At 36.3% G+C, this 23,880-nt stretch overlaps 1 protein-coding gene across 1 annotated transcript in view; it reads left to right on the forward strand.

The window, feature by feature from the left end:
- The window catches only part of LOC110027521 (starch synthase 3, chloroplastic/amyloplastic), a 115,136-nt gene extending 109,704 nt beyond the window's left edge, over window positions 1-5,432 (forward strand). Inside the window, 2 exon segments of the mRNA XM_020728991.1 lie at window positions 2,005-2,128; window positions 5,165-5,432. Coding sequence (XP_020584650.1) covers window positions 2,005-2,128; window positions 5,165-5,294 — 254 coding nt within the window. The 3' untranslated portion in view covers window positions 5,295-5,432.
- Window positions 5,433-23,880: the final 18,448 nt, after the last annotated feature.

Consider the following 23,880-nt stretch of genomic DNA (forward strand, 5'->3'; position numbering starts at 1 on the left):
GGGGGGGGTTTACAATAACTTCTGTACTTTTGACGTGCCTGATTCGACTCCATACTATGATGAGACAGAGCTTTGACGGATGAAGTCGAAGCTCCTCCAACCCTGGGAGACTGACGAGGGAGTGCTCGCCCCCATTCCATTGTCCAGATCGGCTGATCCGGGAAAAGGGAGAATCGATCAGCTCCTCTTCTTAGGTTTGGTGCCACCTTTCAATTGTGGGCCCCATCCTAATTATCTAGGTCATATATATTTGCTTCCTGTGTTTTATTTTCTTAGTTTTGTTCATGTGTTTATGTCGGGACAGCCATCGACATCTCCTGTGTTCTCTTCTATGAGTGTATCCAAGGAGAGTTGTCTGGGGATCCCTAAAGTGAAGAGAAGAGGCGATAACAACGAAGGGAGGGTTACAGAGGATGGAAAAGTTGAGGATAGTCACCACCTCATAACGAGATAAAGCAACTCCTCTAACTTCAACGTGTCAGATCCGACTTCATATTATGAGGAAACAGAACCTTCGACTGATGAAATTGAAGCTCTCCTAACCCTGAGAGACTAATGAGGCAGTCCCCACTCGTGTTTCAGCAACTGGATTGACTGGTCTAGGCAAGGGGAGAACTGATCAGCTCCTCTTCTTAGGTTTAGCACCTTCTTTCAATAGTGTGCCCCTATCTTAATTATCTAGGGCATATATATTTGCTTCCTGTGTTTTAGTTTTTCAGTTTTGTTCGTGTTTTTATGTCGGGATAGCCTTCAACATCTCCTATGTTCTCTTCTAGCGATGTATCCAAGGAGAGGTGTCTGAGGATCCCTAAAGTGAAGAGAAGAGGTGACAACAATGAAGGGAGGGTTACGGAGGATGGAAAAGTTGAGGATAGTCACTACCTCGGAACGAGATACAGCAGCTCCACTAACTTCAACGTGCCTGATCTGAATTCATACTATTAGGAGACAGAACCTTCGACAAATGAAATCAAAGTTCTCCTAACCTTGAGAGACTAATGAGGCAATCCCCACCCACGATCCAGTGACTGAACTGACTGGTCTAGGCAAGGGGAAAGCCGATCAAATCTTCATTGGTTTGGAGTCTTCTTCCAATAGTAGGCCTAATCTTAATTATTTAGGGCATATATATTTGATTTTTTTGTTTTCTGTTTTTAGTTTTGTTTGTGTGTTTCTATCGGGACAGTCGTCGACGTCTCCTGTGTTCTCTTCTAGGGTTATATCCAAGGGAGAGAGTGCTTCGGCAGTTTCTCGTTTCAAGGTGGTGAGTCGTCGCCTCTTCTCAAACCCCCAGACAGTTCTCCTTGTTGTCCTCTGCAATTGCACTGCTTCCGTCCCTTCCACAGTCCCTTTCTCTGCCCATTGTTGTTCTCCCTCACTTTTAGCCAAGCCTACTTCTACTGTCCTTTCCCCTGTAGCACTGTCGACTTCCAACTGTCCTCCCCTTCCTTCCCTGTTGTAACCTAGTTGCCTGCCTTTCTCCCTTTCCCTCGACAATCCATCCAACCAACCACCAGCTTGTTGTCGTTCGACCATCTAGCCCATCATACCCATTACTCCTCCTTAAACCGCAGCACCATGGCCCTTGATATAAGCCCTAGTTCGAGTTGGTGATGTGTCCTTGTGTGCTTTCTTACTTCCAAGTGTGTTGGTTGAACTTCTATTTGATTTCAATAATAATATTTGCATTTTCTGTGCTTGTTTGGTTAACTCTAGCAATAAAAATTACATTTCCCATTGGAGTTTGCATAATGATTAACTTTTCAATAAAAATGAGACATCGGCATCTTTTGGTGTCAGTTTTTTTTTCCTTGCATCTCCTATATTATAAGTTCATTGACTTCGATTTTGAACTTTGACGTTATGTGTTAATTATGTACTTATTTGAGAATTGGGTTAATTTTCTTCCTCATGCTATAAAATATTAAAATTTGCTCACTTAGCTATGATTTATTATTTCCAATGCTGTTGATAGAGTAAATGACATCTTTCTGCATTTTTCAGGATTGTATGACACCGTTTTTGATGTTGATGATGATAAAGAGAGGGCTCAATCATTAGGTCTTGAACCAAATGGATTTAGCTTTGACGGTACAGATTCCAGTGGGGTTGATTACGCTCTCAATAGGTAATTAACTAGAATTGATTTTGCCAACTTTCCAATCTAATATTGCAGTATAAACTCTTGGCCCCCTCTTTAAGAATTTTCTAAACAGAAGAATCTCTTTATAGTTATTACCATCCAATAGACTATTACCATACTTCCCCTTGAAATATCTGTTGACAAGTAAGTACGGTTCCTGGAGGAAAGCCCACGCCAATCAGCCCCTGAGTGGGCCCCTCCATTTTTCTGCAGAATGAAATCCAAGCCCACCAGAGTAGATCGGTTGACAGTTTTTCCCAGCTCACATAATGCAAAGCCCTCCTTTTGGGTCCTTTACCCCAAAGAGACGTCCTGCACTGCTTCTCAATTTCATTAAGCACACCTGCCAGAACATTAGAGTATGTAGTTAGATACATAGGAAGTGCCGAAGACGAATTAATTAATGAGAGTTGCACGGCCTGTCAATGAAAGGCGACGTAATCCCCACATATTGATTCTGGAAGTGGCACGACATATCAGTACCATTGGGTTATTATAAAACCTAACTAATCAAACACTATTTTTTACATGTGAAGCAGTAATTTCAAAGCAGAAGATGCTAACTCTGACTTTAAGCTGGTTGAACATGGCTAAAATGGATTGCTGGACCCGCAACAGACTCCGAAGGTAAAAAGAAAGTCATGCATGTGACATGCATTATTCTAAGAGCACAATTCAAAGAGAGCACTGAATGAGCTCAGGGATTAAAGCTATGCAGAACATCTTCTAATAGACTTTTAGGATGGATAGACTTTTTGGTGAAATGTGGAGGCATTATTGAATTGAATCCCACATTGGAAGGAGAGGAATGGTTATTGAGTTATATAAGACTTGGACCAAATGTGTGCACGTTTTTTGTTTTAACAGGAGTTTCAATAGATTTCTATTTTTAGGCGTGCTTGTGTTCATAGGATGAGTGATCTCTCGCGAAGTTATATTAAGAAGGGTAAATCCTTAAGTTTTATACTTAATTAAGACTTAATTGTGTTCGTTGTCTTCCTCGCGCATGTGAAGTCTGCAAGAAAGCGAAATTGACTTTCCGTTGTTACCAACAGAACATGCCATTAGTCTTAGTGAGAATTATGTCTAGCACTTTGTTCTAATCTCACCCTTATCTTGGAGAACATTTTGATACACATACGTATCACCCTGTGAGGATCGGTGCCATTCAGACACATTTATTTGGAGGCATACATTTTTTGTGTTTGGGGAGAGATTTTTGTTCTCCTTGAAAACTTTGATCTCATTCAATTAGAAGTCAAAAATTTTTTCTTAATAGCTAATGAGGCTACCTTATGATTTTGAGCTTGAAGTTATCTTGGAGAACATTTTGATTTTAAAACTTCTTTAATATCTTCCAATGTTAGAGTTTTTATTTCAAGTCTCTTGTTGAAGCTTCAAATTTTTGCATACTGTATGGTTTATATAGTGATATATGGGAATGTTTAATTGCAAATACAAAGTATATAATAAAGTATTTTTAAATTATAATGTATTTCTAGGGCATTTTTAAATTTCTCAAGATTGTTAATTTTTTCATCTACATGATCGGCAAACCCAACAATTTTCTAAGTTCCATAAATGATGCAAGCTTTACTTCATTTGATCTCCTTTCATCAAAAGTAGAAAGATAATTCATGATAGGTAAGGGGACTATCTTATGGTTACGTGATTTCTGTCATCTTTGGTAGTGTTTTGATTTTAAAATTTATTTCATCTTTACCCGAGTACAAGTTTTTCTCCTAAGCCTCTATTCTATTTTCAACAAGTCATTCCAATATATTTTAGCCTTTCTTGCCCATTTTAATTTGCGAAGTTAATTCTTTGTTGGTTAACCGCATTTTGCTAATCAAACAAATTATTTAATTGTCTGAGCTATTCTTAAATTAGTTAATGTTGTGAACCATAAAATGTAGAAATTAAAACTTTTTTGCATGGTATAAGGGTTGTTTAGTCATGTATATGGATACATGACTAATTAAAGTTCTTTGACATATGAAAATTCAAATTATGAAAAGATGAAATGAAAAAAATGATGATTTGAACAATGCTTGGCTAAAAAAAGTCTTAGGTGAGGAGGGCGTCACAATTCCCCACTCAAGTCCTGAACTATTATTTTCACAAGTAAAAACATGCATGCATAAAATTAAGTAATCAATATAAATATTAAGAATGTAACCTCAATTTTCATATTCTTAAAATATATCCAATAGGTTAGCTGGAACATATATCAATGTCTATATCAATAGATGGATGGATGGATGGATGGATGGATGGTGGATGGATATTTGATCACACTCTTCTATTGTATAAAACAGTCATGTATCAAGGGAATGTGTTGGTTTTAGTGCAGGGTTAATTGGATTTTACTTGTAAATTAATCTTATAAATGCGAACACAATATGTTAATATCCTAGATTTCCTGAGTAAAAATTCCTACCAATATAGAATTATGTAATAATAAAGAAAAAATAAATATTATCACTTGAAATCTCGGTGCTTCATTGAAATGTCCAGTTTTTTTTTTCTCATTTAAGAAAAAGGCACTGGTTTTTAATCTTTTTGTCTTTAAAACTAAATGATAGGGAGGTTTTGAGGAAGTTTAAGGGTTGTTGGAGAGGAAGTTGACAGCTTTAAGCAATTTTCATTGATTCATAGTATATAAGTGTTGTTGAAAAAAGGAGAAACTCAATATGAAAATACACTAAAATTCTCTTTTGAAATTTCATCCATATGCGATAATGGCAGCCCTTAAGATCACTTCCTATCTGAAAACAAATAGCATCACTCCAAATTAAAGAGCTTAATTAAATATTTGATTACTTTTCTTGAGCTCTTAACTTGTATTTGATTGAAATGATTCTGCAGTATGTTTTATATTCAAAATTCTCGCCAAAACTTACAATGTTCATCCCATCTGAAATTAACCATGGTTGGTTGAAAAAAAATTAAAGCTGTAAAGTTATGATTTTTAATGAGCAGTGAAATGTGGTTTTTTGTATTTGTTTTGTGAACTTTCAGAGCATTATCTGCTTGGTATCATAGGCGTGAATGGTTTGAACTCCTTTGCAAGCGAGTAATGGAGCAAGACTGGTCCTGGAATCGCCCAGCTTTGGATTATATAGAACTATACTATGCAGCTCGCAAATGAGATTTTCTTCAATATATTGCTAGAAGAAAAAAGCCATCCACATTTTATTAGGCTCATATTTATGTACAGGTTTCATTCTACTCTCTTTAATACTATGATTTAGCTTTGGTACGACACGTTACTGTTCGTTTATTTTATTTTATTTGGTAGAATACGTTATTTTGACTATACTTAATATAAAATGGTTATCCATGCAAGTTGTCATTGAATAATTTAAACTCAAATATTTATGAATAATAAGAAGTTTAATACAAAATGAGAGATTTTATAAATAAGGGTTCTAAAAGTGATGTTCATTGTCAAATATTTGATGTCATGCTAGTTATGTTTGTAAATGTTTATGTTAAATTAAGTTGTTATACCATTCATTCATTTAATTAATTAGTATAAAATATTTCATTCATTGGTCATCATAAGTTAGTGGACTGCATCACAACTTGGCCAGATTAATCGGTGCACACAAGAGCACATATCATCAAGTAATAAAATGATGAATTGAAGGTTATTCTCACTAGAATCAACATCTAAATCCAAGTTAAATACTAATTTAGATTATGTTAATTTTGTACTCAGTAATTTAATAATATAATTGTATGCATTTTATTCAATTAAGGTGGGGGACACTGAAGAAATACAAGTTTTTCATATTAAACATAAGCTATTTTAGATGAACTAAATGGAATACACTACCTCCCAAACAGTTCAACAATCCTTGGTGGCCTACTCCAAAACTACCTCCAAAATGATCTATTGTGATTGTCATACTACAACATCTATCTTCTGGCGTTGTGACTCGTTTGATAGAACTATGACATATACTGTAGCACTACAACTCCATGTTGATGGGTTAGTGACCTAAAAATTCCTCTTTTACCTGGCATTGTGGCATTGTGTTTTACGGTGCTCAATTTAGCATTGCGGTGCCCTATTCTTGGGTTGGGTTGTGCCATTATCTGCCTAATGGAGCGCCATAATGCTATAGTGCCAAAGCTAATTTGGTGATGTTGTAGGTTAGCTTCATTTTATTGAAATTCCTATCAAAATAAATTAATTAACCTAATAATTATGTCATTCTCTATATTTTTTTTACATTTTATTTTACCAAGATTCTTTTTCGCTCAACATGGTTTTGACTTGAGCAAGATTGTGAGTCCATGTTAGGTAGCTTCAGCCCTTGTGAGAAAGCTACTCTTTTCCTTCCTATTTCTTTGGGAATATTCTCACATTCGGGGCAAGAGTAAGCCTCACTGATTCCACATTTTATTCTCTTGTTAGGATTTTAGGTTGGTCTCTTTTCATGGATTATGGTCAATAGTGGTCCTCTAGATGACCCACTCATGGGATATTTTGATAGACTAGTCCAGACTCCATGGATCGACCACATTCATTGATAATTAGACCCAGAGATTGATGTCTAAGGAGGACAGATTCATAGAATTTTGATTGAGTCATACCTATAAATCTTTGAGTTTCCTTAAACTGTACCCATTTCTCAAAGGCCACCATATGGATATTCATCCACCTTCATTTTTTATTATATATATAATTTCTACCCTTCTTCTTACCTTCCTTATTCATTTATTGCTTATCATAGCAGTCTGACAGTTGAGGAGATATATATAAAGATCACATGAATAAAATAAAAAAAACACCTGAATCACTTGGATTATGATGCCAGATCTCTTGATTGCTCTACCAATCAAATGGCCATAACATAGACGAGTATCTTTCAATAGATTATATTTATCACCAATACTTATGTTGAGGTTCTATCCACCAGAACATTGTGAATGATAGAATTTATCATCCAAACAAGATCCCAAAATATACTCGAATATTAAGTGACAAGAATTTGAGCAACAAAAGTTCAAAACATTTCATTCATTTCATTTTAGAGCTTTCAAACAACAACAAATTTCACATGGGGTAATATTTAATTTTCATCATATGCATATATTGAACGATTTTATCTTACATCAAGCATATACAATTGATCCTCATTAAAAATTAATATTACCTTTGTTCTACCTGAAATAATTGTCAAATTAGTATTTGATAAGCTTAAAAGCTCAATAAATTAAATTATTTTAAAATAGAATTCAAATATTCAAGAAATTAAATCGTTGTAATATACCAATTACGAATATAAACTAGATCATTGCATTGCTTAGAATCAATATAAAGTATTCATTCCTGAATAATAATTAGCATGATAATTAATGAGATAAGTGAATAAAAATGGACAATATGATTGGCATGAACAGAAAAATATTATTTCCTACGAATTATTATCCTTGAAAACATCGTTGAAGGGCTTGTTTTCTAACAAATTTGTATTATTTTTCGGCACTTGTGTAGACCTATTATTTTAAATTTCATGTAGTATTTTTTTGAGTTGGATTTTTATTGATCTAGAAAAAGCTTACAATAATTCCAAGCGATGTCCTTTGGAGAGTTCTAGAGAAGAAATGTGTTGATATGACTTATATTCAAGTCACTAACTATACGTATACTAGAGTTTTTATCTATTTCAGTTGGATTGCATCAAGTTTCTACTTCAAGCCCATATCTTTTGATTTAGTTATGGATGCACTTAATAGACATTTACAGAAGGATGTACATTGACGTATGTTTTTCACTATAATATCCTTCTTGTGGATAAGAACATAGAAAGAGCTCAGGAAAAACTTGAAATATGGAGGTCTACATTGGAGTCTAATGGCCTTCGTTTGAGTAGAACTAAAACTGAATACATGGAATGTAATCTTAATAGTAGTAACTCTAGTGAAAGAGTTGTAATTATGGGTGATCAAATTATTAGAAGGTGTGAAAGCTTTAGATATCTCAGGTCTATTGTTCAAAGTCATGGTGATATAGATGGGGATGTTATTAGTAGAATTCAGGTTGGTTGGTTAAAGCGGAGGAATGCTTCGATCTTACTGTGTGATAGAAAAGTACTCCTTAGACTGGAAAATTTTATAAGATGGTGGTGAAACTTGCAATGCTCTATGGCGTATAATGTTGGTCTTTAAAAGAGAAACATAAAATTAAGCGTTGTCGAGATGAGAATGCGTAGGTGGATGAGCGGCTTTACACTTAGGGTCTGTTTGAGGCAGCTGCAGCTTATCCAGCTTATGCTGAAAAGCAGCGTATCCTGATAAGTTATCGATCTGCAGCTGATCTGGATAAGACGGTTGGTTGTTTGGTTTGTGCGGTTGGAAAACAGCTGATTCTAGATAAATGACAATTCTGCCCCTATTTTGGAAAAACTATTTAGTTGAATCCTCATAACATTAGCAATGCCGCAAACATTATCATACAATTCATATTAAGGTAAGTAGCATAAAATCTTAGGTTTGCATACACACAATCCAATTTCTCTGTGTAAAAATAATAAGAGAATGAAGTAATCAATAAATAATAAAAGAATGAAGTAAATTACGTGGATCATTGCTAATTTAAATTAATTGCAAAAAAATTTCATACCAAAAAACAAGCAAATAAAAAAATTCAAAAATATGATGTCACCAATTTGCCTGAAATATAAGGGTTGTAGTTGACCATAAGTATAAGGCATTTTTTGAGACTGCTCAAACCATTAGATAGTTGCCCTAAAGAGCATCCAGCATTGTCTCTCTCTTCAAGCTGAAGAAGAAAAAAAACAGATCCGAATAGAGGAGCGGCAGAGGATGCCAATTAGGGGAAGAACTGCGCAGTTCGACGGGAAAAAATAAAACAGATCCGAAGAGGAGTTAAATGCCAAAGAAGAAGAAATGAATGCCAAAGAAGAAGAAATGTCGAAGATTAGGCGTCGTGAGAGAGATTTTCGAAGAAGAGGGAGGAGCGGCAGAGCATGCGAGAAGAATCGAACGAGTTCGCGGATGCGAACGAGAGGGCACAGGAGTAAAACATCGAAATGAAACCCCGCGAGCCGCGTGTTTAAGAAATTATAAACGCAATTTTTGAATAAGCTCGTGAAACGCAAAAAACAAACGAGACGACAGAGTTTTCAAAAAGTCGCCCGCAGTTATAAGCTGCACCAAACGGGCCCTTAGAGACAAAATGTGAAATGATTATATTCGTGATAAGGTTGGTGTAGCTCTTGTGGCGGACAAAATTAGAGAGAATCATCTTAAATGGTTCGGTCACATTAAAGTTCGACCATCTGAAGGTCTGGTAAGAAGAGTAGATGTTTTAAATTCAAGTAATGTTAAGAAAAGCATAGGTAGACCTACAAAGGCTTGTGCAGATTGTATAAAAATATAATCTTAATTTATTAGAATTAAATGAAAATATGACATTCAATAGGACTCAATTGTGACAGGTAGTTTTAGTTACATGGGGAGAGTAAAGAAAGGGAATGGAGAGGAATCGAAGAAATGACCAGTCGAAAGAGGAAATGAAAAATTGAGGAAGAGGAAAGGAGTGGTCGAGAACATAAATGAAGGGAGGAGAATAAATGTGAAGTGTCAACAAGCAGCGAGGTGAAAATCGCCTATAAAAACTCACAAATGACTTACCTGGGAGTCGACGAGGGAAGCATAGAACTTTCGTGATCTCGTGGTTGTGGTGAGTGCGGCTAGAGCGAAGAGGTGTAAAGAGCTCATGCGGGAGAGGATCCTTGTGTTCCGCATTCTTCTTGATATCTATCGTCTGAGCCGAAGGAGAAGAAAATGAGAAAAAAGGCTCATGTGAGGAGCCAACTGCAATGGAAGGAATTACCCTGCGAAGGAAGAAGGCGTTCGGGTGCTAAGCCGAGCCAAAGCTCTCGCCTGCAGATCTTTTTTCGTGGTCTAGGATTCGATCAAGAAGCAGGTTGAACATTTATTCTATTTTAATTATAAAATAAAATAATATATAGATACATAATATATATATTTGTCAGTGCGCGCGCGCCTAAGTCTTGTTTTTTGGTGACAGGGTCACTGTAAGTCCCCTCAGGTCAAAGGTTCAATCCCACCGTGAAGCGAGGGCTCTGAAATTTTAAACACATTGTGCAGGCTCTCATCTTGAGGCCAAAAAACACGAGAAATGGATATTTAAACTTCTGTCAAATATCTATTTCACTTGAAAAAAAAAAAAATCAATAATGTAAAGTAATAACTAACTAAAATAATATTTTAATTAAATTTTAATATTATTAATATCGTGTTTATGTTAGGTTTCCATTATGGGAATCGAAGTCAAGGCAAACCAATTAATAATTTGATCGACATCGAGGTGAAAACCTGTACTTTTAAGCTAAAGTGTTAAATTGTTTATTCTCAAATATATTTGTAGTTGATAAAATTTGTGAGTGTTTTATTCTGAATGAGATATTTTTTCTTAGTGGTAATATCATTTTGGATGTTGTAGCTACTTTTGCATTTGATCTATGTTTTATTTGTATGTTGAATTAAATGTTATGAATTCATTTGTTTATGTTGATTGTTTTTATGTGCATAACTGGTTATGATTGAGCATCATTTGATGGTACTGTGGGGGAACACTAATCTACTCGTGCACGTAAATGAAAAATGATATTGATATTGATATGTCTTAATTGACACAATCTTCAAACGATGCTTCTTGTGAAGGTTGTATAGAAATGAAATGATATTTATATTATATTGACAAACCATTTTAAAAAACATGTCAAATTTTTTTATTGATTTATAAAGAAGCTTAACTGGCACAAATTATTCTTTCATTTTCTTGTATTATTGTAGTTTAAAAGTGTGAGTATGTATTACTTCGTTTAGCTCACAATTGTTTTAACTAATTTTCAGGTTTAATTAAATTATTAAAATATGAGCTATAAACGAGAAAATATTTATAGAAATTGTGAACAAATATCAATGAAGTAAATATTAATTATGCCGCTTTAAATTAATCTGTAGTGATTCTTTCATCTATTAAACTGAAGGTCATAATAGAAAATTTATTTCACACTATCCAACCATCAATTCCCGCCTTGGTTAACTCCAAGCCCCGGGTCGGGTCGTGACAGCAATTGAGAAAAATAATTCATGTTACCTATCCCACTTAGTGGGATAAAGGCTTGTTGTTGTTGTTGTTGAACATTTTTGAGCTCAGTAAAATTTGCTTTTAAATTAGTCTTAATGAACTTATCTCAATATGGCTTATTAATGTTTCTAAATGACTTTATTCATGTTGATTGTATATTTAAACCGAAGGGGTCTATTTATAAAATTAAAAAAAATAAATATATTTTAAATCAAAAAAGTAATTATATTCAAATAAAACTTATGCCACTTAATGTTGAAAGAAAAAATCCATCCACCCTCCACAATTGTTTGTCAAGGTGGGCAAATCTAATGTGTTACTCGAGCTCGCAAATAGCCAATGTCATATCAAACTTAATATTAATTTCAAACTCAAAACAATTCTATGTTAATAAGGAAGTGGCTCGAGTCCTCTGTCCGTGTAGTATTCCTGTCAAATGACATTACAAGAAGCGGTTACGACCAGAGCCCTATGATCGGATGGTTTGCCGTCAAATGGTACCATTATATTACGGCTCGATGCGTGCAAAGGGTTCGAATCAGCAAGTCCCTTTGTCTTGTATCAAACCTATCACTAATCTGAAAAAATCTTACCCGGCTCATCTTTGTCGATTGCGGACACCCGGAGGACGGTCTCACTATCTCGAGACCTCATTCCTTCTCGACTTGAATGTTGAGTGGCTCGTGATTGACATTGCTGACTGCCCAAAGATAACAGCTTCTTAACTGCTCTAGGTTACCTCGGATAATGATTATTCTCCTTCTCCAAAAAATTTCACGACCATGTGGTAAGTTGAAGTCATTACTTGGTAACTATTCAGCAATGGTTGGTCGAATATCGCGTTGTAGGTTGGTGAGGGTTCCACCACCAGAAAGTTTTTTGTATTGGTAAACTGCTTCAATAGCTCACCCCATGAGATTTCCAAACCAATGATGCATAAGGCCTCTTTACACTTGCCTAAGAAGCAAACCAGCGAGCCAATCGGTGTCGCCAACCAGTCAATTTTGAGTCCCATCTTGTTGAAGATCATTTTAAACAGGATGTTCACTGAACTTCTAGTGTCAACCAGGATGTTACCCACCTGGTAGTTATTTATGAGAGCAGTGACGATGATTGCATCGTTGTGCGGGCTTCCCTTTAGTGGAAGATATGCATATGTAAAAATGATTGGGGGGTGAGTATGAGCATAAGAGGTGACGAAACATACCTCCCCTGATCGGTGACTCTTCAGAGTGAACTGTTGAGATGATTCTCCGCTTCCTCCAAAGATAACTGGGATTATCCCAATCAAGTGGATTTTGTCTGTTCCGACAGGTTCATCCATCATCTCCTCTACTGGAGCCTTCCCCTACCGTCGTGTGTGATCTCTGATAGCGATGAATTCCTTCAACTTCCCAACCCTGATGAGTTCCTCTACTAAATTCTTGAGTGGTGACATTCCTCTGCGTTGTGTCCCTGGTCCTGGTGGTAGGCACAATATTTATTTGGATTGTGGAGGGCAGGTGCAGTTTTCAACGGAGAGGCCTTCTTGAAATAGTCTTTATTTTGAATGGTCCGAACTTACTCGATCATCGATACATTCAGAGGTGTTGAATCCTACATCTCCTATAACGTGTGTGGTCGTTCATAGTACTAAGTCGACTGCTGGTCGGAATTGTACCTCTGGCCCTTGTTGCCTAAGTTACTTCCTCGGTTATCTCAGGGCCAAGAGTTATCGTTCTGCCGACCATCAAGTGCTCGATCACTCTACTTTTTCTCGTCGTCATGGTCCTTCTACTTGTGCATCCTTCGATCGAATGACTGCGGTTTGGTTTCTGAGGAGTCCATAAGTTCCTCTTCGGCGGGCATTTGTCATTGGCTAGTTCTAAGACCTTGGTGAAAGATTTTGGTTTGAGCAAGTTTAAGTCATAACAAAATTGCTTGTTGTGAATTCCTTGCTTTAGGGAGGTTCGGGCAATGAGAAGCTCCAGTTTTCTTACTTCCCACATTACCTTATGGAAGTGAGGGATGTAAGATCACAGGTTTTCCTTTTCTCCCTGCTTGATCTAGAGAAGGGTCTAGGTATCTTTCCTAAACTTCTACACACTGGCGAAGTGAGCCAAAAAGAGCTTTCTGAACAAGTAAAAAGATGTAATGATTCCATCAAGCAGGCTATTGAACCACCGAAGCACAGCCTCCTTTAGGATGGTCGGGAAAAGCCGACACTTCATAGTGTTATCGATCTGAAAAACTCCAACTGACGACTTGAAGGAAGCCATGTGGTCAGCTAGATTATTCTTCCCCCTTTAAGGACGTCATAGTGTTATTGATCTGAAAAACTCCAACTGACGACTTGAAGGAAGCCATGTGGTCAGCTAGATTACTCTTCCCCTTTTAAGGATCCAAATAGGGAATCCTTTGCTTCACTTGGGGTTTGGTTTCTAGGATTTGTCTGTAGAAAGCACTGCCTGCAATTGGCCGGATAGGTGCTCTTACATGATCCGCTCGGTGCTTGACCACCGATATAAACGTCGAACTGCTTGTGGGCTAGGAGTGCCCCTCCCTTTGGTCGGTCAATCGCCAGCCTGACCCTTGGGCATGGGCGGATTTTCACGAGGAACTCTCTGGGAGTGACTTCCCTGAGACTTCTTCCAAGAGTGGCTGGGGATCGTTCCAATGAGTCATTACCACTAGGAAGACTTCAAATCGGTTCATCATCTATGTGTGCAATGCCTGGACCTTTTCCTGGATGTCTCGACATACTATTTCTCTATTAAATTCCATGGATGCTAAATCACTCTTTGAGGTTTCTCCTTCGTAAGTGGCTCTGCTTCTCGTCTGGGACATGTTCATGCTCATTGCACCACCTTTTAAGATGTTGGTTCCGCTTGATATAATAAACTTTTCGATAATGCTTTTGAGTCGTGATTTACCCACTTCTGGGATTTTGCCCCACTTCTAAGGTGTTATTGATGTCTATATGAAGCATTGGTGCCTTATGAGGCTCTTAGTCTTCGCAGGTTTTTAATGTACTTGTATCTTCTGAGACCCGTAGCCTTCTGAGCTCTTCGATGTATTTGTGTTTTCTGAGACTTGTAGCTTTCTGAGGTTTTTGTTATACATATGTCTTCTGAGACTTGTAGTTTTTTAAAGTCTTTGATGTACTTGTACCTTCTGAGGCTCATAGCCTTTTGATGTAATTGAGTGGAGACATGTTAACGACTTAATCTCTTGGAGTCTTTTTAGTGAGAATATGTCCTCCCCTAGCTTCCCATCGAGACTTGCCTCTTGGGCTCATCTTCCAGGTCCATGATAGTTTCTCATCATATCTTGCCTCATGGGCTCAACTTTCAAGGGTACCATACCTTCCCATAGAGTCTTGCATCTTGGGCTCGACTTCCAGGGGTAAGGATGGAGACATTGTATGTCATTTGCCCTCAAGGGGATTTTCTACACACAAAAAAAACCTTTCATGAGAGAATATGAAAATTTCACTCAGTGACAATTTTTTAAAGTAACATGAACAATCTCGCTAGAATAAAATTAGAAATTTATATGCTACTCTTTTACTCAAATAAGATAATCTAGAGTTATACTTCTCATTTGATAACCCCGATGATTTCTTCTAGTTTTCATCACTTCATTATTGTAAGCGGAGACCCAAGTGATCTTGGCATATCAGACGTTCAGTTTCTTCTTTCAAGTGAAAACATCTTTCTGTTGAATGCTCTTCTGCATGATGAAAATAATAATATTGAGACTACTCTTCAGCATTTGGATTTTCAACGGCCTTGGCCACTTGACGGTTTCTTCATCTTTGATGGTCACTAAGATCAATATGTAACGTCTTGAGTGACATGTATTTCTTTTTTTGATGGAGGCTCATGATTCCCATGTGGTCAAAACTTTTTTTCGTTATGAGATTTCATTGCCATCCCTAGTGTTATTCTTGTCCTTGCCCCCCATTAGTGATGAGTCGAAAGACTCCTCTCAGTAACACTAGATCCACTCTCTGAATTTGGTGGGCTTCGGTGGTGCAGAAGTATTCCTCGAGGGATTCCCCTCATTCTGGCGAACTCTTGATAAGTGGGTGAATCTTTGATAATCCTCTTATTTGCTATGAACTACTCTAAAAATGATCTAATATGCTCATTGAAAGAGTTGATGGTGCCCTCCGGGAGAGATTAGAATCATGTAAGAGGATGAGGAGCTGGAGGATCTTGTGTTGGGACTCATCCATTCTGCATACTTGGTTTTCTAGAAGAGGTCCTGAGGTACCTACGCTAGTGGGGTAATGCCTTCCAGAGTGAGAGGATGCGGAGGTCTGACGCCCTTGGTACCGTGACTACCTTATAGAATGATGGGTTTTGGAGTGAGATGCTCCATTGTTGTAAGTGTTGTGTATGGTGGTCATGCAACAATTCTCGCAAGTACTTTAGCGGTGGGAATGTTTTTTTTTCCCGCAGCGTATGTCAAACTGATGTTTACTAGAAGATTTGTGGTAGTATAGTAATGAATTATCGTCTTAGCATTGCACGAAAATTAAGCACACACTTAGATGAAAGAAAACAACCAATAAAGACACCAAAAGTTTTTACATAAAAAACTCATAAAGAGGAAAATCACAGGGTCTGGCTCAGCTAAAGAGATCCAAAATAAACTGGAGATTACAAATATGGTCATTTGTCTCACACGTGAAAAAGCGTTTCACAATCTTTTGAACTATAAAATTCGTGTGCGAGTGAACTTGTCCTAAAAAGTGAGGGACAGTAGATGTGGATCGACAAGGTCGACAAGTGATGGTCGGCGGCGGTCGGAGATTGGTGGTCGGTGATGGTCGATGATTGGTGGTCGACGGTGGTCCTCGACTGGTGGACGACGTCGGTCAACAACAAGGTGTTGTTGGACTTCAACTTCTTGTCCAAACTTCAAGCTCTCTCTTCAGGCTTCCAGCCCTCCTTCCACGCTTCAATCTCTCTCTTCAGGCTTCAAGCTCTCATCTCCCTCTCATAAGAGGGGTAGGCCTCTATTTATAGATTCCCGATTACAACTCATAAAGGAATATGAACCCCTCTAATTGAATGACCTGGAAAGATTCTCTTGATCAGACGGTGTTTGATAGATATGTTTTCTCAGTTCCTTTTAAGACTTTAAGTCACGAGCTTGAATATTTATATGTCATATAATTCCCTTATTTGAATAAATCTTCCTCCTGAATCATATAGATAATTCGAAGAGGAGATAAATCGAATAGAAATAAGACACAACAATAAATAGACAAAAAAACAAAACGAAAAAAGTGGAAGGCTTATATATGAGTAATCCTCGTGTATTGGGTCAAGAATATAAGTTTGAACAGAATCGGGTTGAAGCACCTCAAAAAGCAACATCCATAAAGAAAATCTCTACATAAGCCACTCATAACCATATAACTAAAAAGAATATTTTGCTTTGGAGTCAAGAGTCTCCTAGAAGAATGCATCCCTCTAGTTAGTTGCATCCCTAGGAATTCCCAAGAATACTCTCAATAAAAGAAGTTTTGCTTATATTATCTTGCACCAGGAGAATGTCATAAAAGAGTGGTTATTCCTTATGTGAAAGCCTCGATGCTTTAAAGCTCTCACTAAGTCAGAGAGCAAATAGTGAATCTCTCACATCCTAAATGGCTAGCGGCTCATCGGCATCAAAACTTACGAAATAACAAAAATCATATCGATTGGGATATCCCTATACGCTAAGGGCAGAGGGTCAATCAGCGTATCCCAAACGGTCGACAACTCATCGATAATCGGGCCGTCAAGCTGATATCAACAAAGTTAAAGGAGCGACAAGGCTTAAATAGGCTCGGAAGAGGAAGGGTCGCGTAATCCTAAACGGGAGGTGTTGTCAGGTCAGAGTACCACAGATCCTTCATCCCAAGTCATTGGGACCTTAAGTCTACCTGGTCATCAAAGTAGTCGACCCAACATATCTAGAGATCCCATTTCAACAAGCCGTGAATTGCGTCATCCACGGAAACCTCAGTAGCCTTAAGGTCAAAGGAATGAAATTCTATCATATAGCTATAATTTGGAGCTCAAGAGGTGGAACTCACACTCGTCAAATAAATGGCGGAGATTTCTCCAGAAAGATAGGAAATAAGAGATCTAGCTAAAAAGTTGAAAACACTCTCCACAAAGGACTTACGCCCCGTATGGGTTATGGCAACCTCTAATACCCTAAAACAACTAGACAACTATCTAAGTAGAAATATATGTTGGGTCAGTCGGATTGTAGAAGTTTGGAGGTTTTTTTCTTAGGACATACAAATATGAATGCAGTTATTTACCACAGTCCTAAGTTTGGCGACCTATTATAAGACTTGGGCTATAGTCATACTATGCAAACTATTTTAAAACCAGCCCAAAGGTCATTAGAAAAAAAGTGTTAATTTTAAAGTTTTGAATATTTTAATCCTAAAATTTTTCATTATCATGAATGTTTTATTAGGATTTTATAGCAAATTTAGACTTTTAAATCCTAAACAGCCTAAATTATTTTGTCAAATTCTCAAACAAGCCACACAAGAAAAAGACAAAACAACCAAGCACCCAAGCATGCAAGAAAGACAGTAGAGCAAGCTAAAAAAATAATAAGAAAGGTTGATACAGCTAGATCGGCGACATATACCAAAAAAAAACAGTCGGACTATACATATATATGTTTGTCCTAATTCTATACATCAATGTCGGCACTATTTTGGCTGTGGAGTTGTCCGTTGGAAGTTGTCGGTCGCCAGAATCGAAATCTCGTCGCCCGCTTCAGAATGACATTTAATATATATAGTATGTATGTATGTATATATATATATATATGTATGTATGTATGTATGTATATATATGTATGTATATATGAAATCAAACTGATCTCATATCTTTCATAGTTCAAATGAAAGAGCGTTATACATCAAACTTTCTATCTATCCTGAAAGATAAACACAAAACTTGAGGGCGAGACTCGATCAAATAAACTAAGAAATATATCACATTTGTTTGGTCTGCGAAAATCATTTTATTTGCCGACATTCCCCATTTAATACGAAATATTAAATAAAGTTTATATTAAGTTGGGTTCGTAAAAGCTTCCTATAAGAGCAAGCCCCTATAGTTAATTATATCTTAGATAATCAAAGTCACCTAAGAAAACTCTCGATAAAAATCAGGGAATATTATCTTCAAAGATGTCAAAATGATAGGATTTTTTTAACGAGATCGGACAAAGAGGTGTGAAAGGGGAATGACTCAAATTTAGAACATTTCGTTGTAGAGTCTAAAGGAGAAAGAACCAAGAGATGTCAAAAATCCTGAGAAGAACCTCAGTGACTTCCTAGTCTATCCTATTGTTTGGCTTCAGTTTTGAGAAGAAATTATTTAAATATTTCATCCTATCAATTTTATTTGTTTAGGGCTTACATTTATGTGAAACAATCACACAAATGACTAGGAAGATATGATGATTTAAGTCATGATGAACGACAACCTCAGAATTTTAAGACGTGTTAGGACTTATATTGTATAGCAGAGCTATACAAAAGACCTAAATATGAGTTGAGGATTTATGTTGCATAAGCAAACAATCTCGAGATACTATGGTTTGTTGTTCAATTCTAAGGAAAGTTAGTTGATGTAGACATGTTCTGCTATTAAAGATGATCGTGTTGCGCACAATGCTAGCTCCAAGCTCCTCGTCGTTACTAGTTTGAGTTTTCTAATGTGTCGGATTACGGTGTCAAATCAGATGTTTCTATGGTTATGGTTCTTTAAATATTATGGGGCATATTAAAGTTGATTAGAGCGATACTGGTTAGAATGTTACAGTTCTCTCGTTTCGGCACCGTTATTTTCTTTCGGATTCACTTAGTCTAAATAAATTTACTAAACTCAACTTAATGAGTTCAATACTTTCATTTAGACCATGGAAAGTTTCGTTAACAATCGTAAGTTACCTCGTCCGAGGGATTCCCGATCATCTGATAGAAACGTCTTAATTTAGTTACAATTGTTGTTTTGTGATATTTGTGATTAATTTTTGAGTTATCTTATATTTTGAATGTTGTGGCGGTGAATTTTATCTTGATTGATTCTAAATTTTGATTTTAAATTTTGATTTTGGTTTTGGTTTTGTGGTTATCCTAACGGTTTTGATTTTTATGCATTGTGACATCATTGTTTAACATGCAAGCTCGAGACAAGAATTACAGAAATGTAAATGCATTAATTTAAAAGCGTACCTATCGATTCTTCTCGTTCCATCACCTGAAATGTTAGTATTCGCAAAACATGAATATAATTTTGCGGGGAATTTAAATTGCAAGATTAGATGAAGGTTTAGCTACCAAACCCCAAGTTATAACTTTATTGAATCTCAGAAGATCTCAGTGGATGGTTTTAGAACAAAAATATGGCAAGTCCAATTTGCCCTTCAGAATGTCCAATAGATTTTAAATTGTTCGAGGCATGACCTTGGACCACTTTGAAGATCTCTTGAAATATTCCAAGTTCATTTTGAACTTATCATATTGTTTCATTAATCATCCTACCCCGTTGCTCAACGAAACTTGACAATTTAATAATCCCGAGAATAGGATACTCAGTTAATCAATAGGTGTTTCGTTTAAAGGTTATGTGAGTGGGTGCCCCTAAGGCAAGTTTAAGTGATTTAAGATTATGGTGCCCGTAATTAAGGTCAGGCTTGTAGTGTTTAAAGATGTTGATCACCAATCATATTTTCTTCTAAATTCGATCAATTAAGTGTAGATATTGAGCCTGTGTCACTACTAAGCCTTTAATAATCATGATAGGTGGAACAGTGATTAGTAAAATTTTGATTTAAGTGATATGTATTCTTATCAAATAGTCAAAATCATCCTTAACTTTAGGCTTGGAAAAAGTAAATTATCATCTTTCCAGCTTAAATCATCTTTCCAGCTTAAGCCCATCCAGCTTAAGCCCATCATTTAAAAATCGTTTGATCTTATTTTGACTTTCAAGTCTTGAAGATTAGGAGAATTATGATGGTGATGTTGTGCAAGGTGGTGAGTGAGTTTCTACATTTTAACCTCATTGTATTTCAATCATTCAAGCATGTTTATTAAGATCAAAATTACTCATTTTCCCGTGGTTAATCCTAAATTTTGATTAAGACACCAAAGTCTAAAATGACTATTTTACCCTTGGTGCACTTCGTCTCATAACTCATTAAACACAACTCAAATGAGTTTGAGGGTTTAGAGTGTCATATCCATGAGGTAATTATAATATTAGAGGAGAATATGTGAACTCCTCAAAGTTTAATTTAATTTAAATACTTATTTAAACCTAGAAAATAGCCTTTTTTAGAAATTGTTTTATTTAACTTTCCAAGATAAACTTTTTATTTATTAGAAAATTATTAGAGATTTTCCTAGGTCAGAGAAATACTTGGCCAAAATTTCATGATTTTTTGAATTAAATTATTATAATTAATTTATTGGAAAATAAGAAAAATCCACTTTTAAGTCTTTAAAATTTATTTTTAACTTCGGAAAAATATTTTAATGAGTCCCAAGTGATCACATAACAATTAGAAACATTTTAAAATATTTTGATATTTTTAATTATTTTTAATTATATTAAAATTAAAATAAAGCTCAAAAATTAATTATTTTTCTAAGAAAAATTTTTATTTTTCCCAAGTGCCTCTGATCATAAGGAACTCAGAAAACAACTTTTCATAATTTTCACAAGTGCATTTAATTTAATATAATTATTCTTGTACAAAAAATACAATGTTCCTTAGAAAATCAACTTTAATACTCAAACCTAATCAAATAATTTTCAAATTTTTACGGTGGATAAACATGATTTTATGAACAATATAGGATTGATTTTGTCAACTTTTGATAAGTACATAATTTACAAAAATTAACACAAGATATTTACATTTATATGAGTATAGAAATTTACAAGATAATTCAAGGCATCGTGATGCTTTTCCTAGACTTCTCTGACCATAAGAAACCTGTTAAAATTATTCTCATAATTTTCCAAATGATAATTTACTTTATATAATTAAAGTAGCCAAAATAGTCTCCCTAGCTTAAAAATTAGGGCTAGAAGCATAGAGATGTCTTCTGACCTTAGAAAAATTATAGGACATAGCCTCTGCCATTAGGAACAAACCCTCAAAATTTCAAGTCATGGTAAGCAATGTTTGATCATAATGAATTAAAATACTTCAGATGGTATTTATTTCATTAAAAATAAGAAAATAAGAAAATAATTTTTATTTTTAGTCTACATTATTCTCCTCTGTTCACTGAGCAACCAAATATTTTTATTTTATTTTTATGATTTTTCTAGAGAAAGATATGAATTTTTGAAGTTCAAGCATTTAAAATAATTCAAAAAATTCATATTTTTCTACTTATCCTACGTGGCGCCAACTCAACATTCGGTGGCTCCGAACTCACACGTGGCGCACTTCCATTCGTCATCTCCATCCACCTCAGCTATCACGCGGCCCGCGATTCACGCTCCAAGAGTTTGTTTGGCTTGATCTCCTCCATTCGTTGGATACACGCACGATCGAACAACTCTCCGTTATCGTCCCCAAGTGAACAACCTGAGAACCGTTCAGACTAAAACATTAAGATCTTCACCTAGACTCAACCAAATCGCATGGGGTTTGTTCCTAAAGATTCATCTCCTCAAGACGAACATATTCAAACGATATATATGGTATGAAATACAGTAAATATGTATAATGAATCAAAAAAAATGCTCGGATTAGAGTTGAAGTTCAATACCTTTGTCTGAGAGGGGAGGCCTCAATCAGATGGTTATGGTAGCTTCGATTGAGTCGAACGAACCTCCAGATGAAGTCTTGTGCCCTGGTGAATTGTCTTGATATGATTTTGATCAAACTCGATTTCAGGTGTTGGTCTAGAGCTAAGTTAGAGACTGTTTGAGAGAGGGCTTTTGTGGGGGATCAACCCCTTTCACTATGGTCATGGTGTGTGCACAATTAATAGGAGTTTGGTTCACTTTGGAGCTGTGGAGGAATGTGACCTAGTTTCGGCTTGATTTTGAGCTCAAAATTGAACTCTCACAGAGGGAATCAGAGGGGAAAGATGATTGGCTTGAGCTTAGGGATGCTTGGAGAGTCTCTGGTGAGATTTTGACAAAGTTTCCCCAAGGATTTGGAACTCCTCTCCTTGGCTATGGAGAGGTCAATTTAAAGCCATGACTACCTGGTGGAGCTCAGGGCTGGGAGTTGGGTGTTAAAGCATGCTAAGGTGGAAGGAAGAAAGGCCCAAGCATCCAATTAGAGTGAGTCAAGTCAAGGGGGTTTAATTTTAGGTTTTGGCCAATGGAGGCACCTTTGGGCCAGCTGTTTCCGACGGTTGAGGTGGTGGCTAGCCAGAGTCTAGTCACCTTTGAGCTCAGAAAGGTCAGGGGGTGGCTAATTATGATTGAGGGTAAGCAATGATGGCAAAGATATTTCAAGTTTAGGCCAAATATGGGGTGAAATCCCTTAAATCAAGGGATCATTGATCCATAGCTCACCTTGGCTGGTTTAGGTGGGTCTAGCCTGATCCATAAGGTGTACCTGGTGGTTGTGGTGTCATCAATTTTGTGAATTTGGGATGACTAAGTTAATTTTGGTGCATGGGTTCAATTTGGGTCATAATTACTAGAAGTTGGGCTTAAATTAGGCTAGTCATGGCATTGAACTCAATTGATTGATCAACTTGGTGTAGATGATTGTCACAAGAGGTTTAGAAAAGGTTTGGAGTGATTTTGAATTGATTTGGAGGTTCAATTAGAGGGATTTTGGGCATTTGTTCAATTTGAGGGTGTTGGGTTAGACTTGTGTCTAGGTTGGGCTAAGGTTCAGTTAAGTCCAAATTGATGGTTGAAAATGATCTATAGGAATGTCATGAAGAGTTTTAAACATCAATTAGGTGTCAATTTTAGGGTTAGGGCATTCTATTTGGTGGAATTTGGAGACAGCCAATTTGGGGCAAATTTGGGGTTTTTGAATGTAGGTTGAAATTGAGTGAAATTGAGGCTTGACCAAGGCCAATTGAAGATCCAATTTGATGTGTAGGATTGTTAGGAAGTGTTAGGAAGAATTGTTAGGAAGAATTTAGGATTCAAATTAGGGCAATTGAGTGGATCATATGGTTCAATTAAGCGAGATTAAGTCATAGAGCCAAAATTAAGAGTTGGATCAAAATTGAGCTCAAAGCATGAGTCAATTAGGCTTGGATTTGGTTTGAATTGATCATATGAAAGATGAATTTGAATTTAGAATTGAAATTGTGGAGGATTGAAGCAAAATTGATGGGTATGTAAGGTAAATTTGGAGAAATTGGGCCTTTAAAGATAATTTGGTGAAATTTGGTCCTTAAAGGCAATTTGGTGGTTTTAGTTAAAATGGTCAAATTGTATTCAATTGAAGGGTACAAATTGGTTTTGGAGACATTTGAAGTGATTTTGGATATTTTGGGAAAGTTTGGGATGCCAATGGTATTTTTGTAATTTTGATAAATTTGATGGTATTTTTGTAATTTTGGCAA

This window comes from Phalaenopsis equestris, unplaced genomic scaffold (assembly GCF_001263595.1).
Source record: "Phalaenopsis equestris unplaced genomic scaffold, ASM126359v1 Scaffold000428, whole genome shotgun sequence".
Lineage (NCBI taxonomy): Eukaryota > Viridiplantae > Streptophyta > Magnoliopsida > Asparagales > Orchidaceae > Phalaenopsis > Phalaenopsis equestris.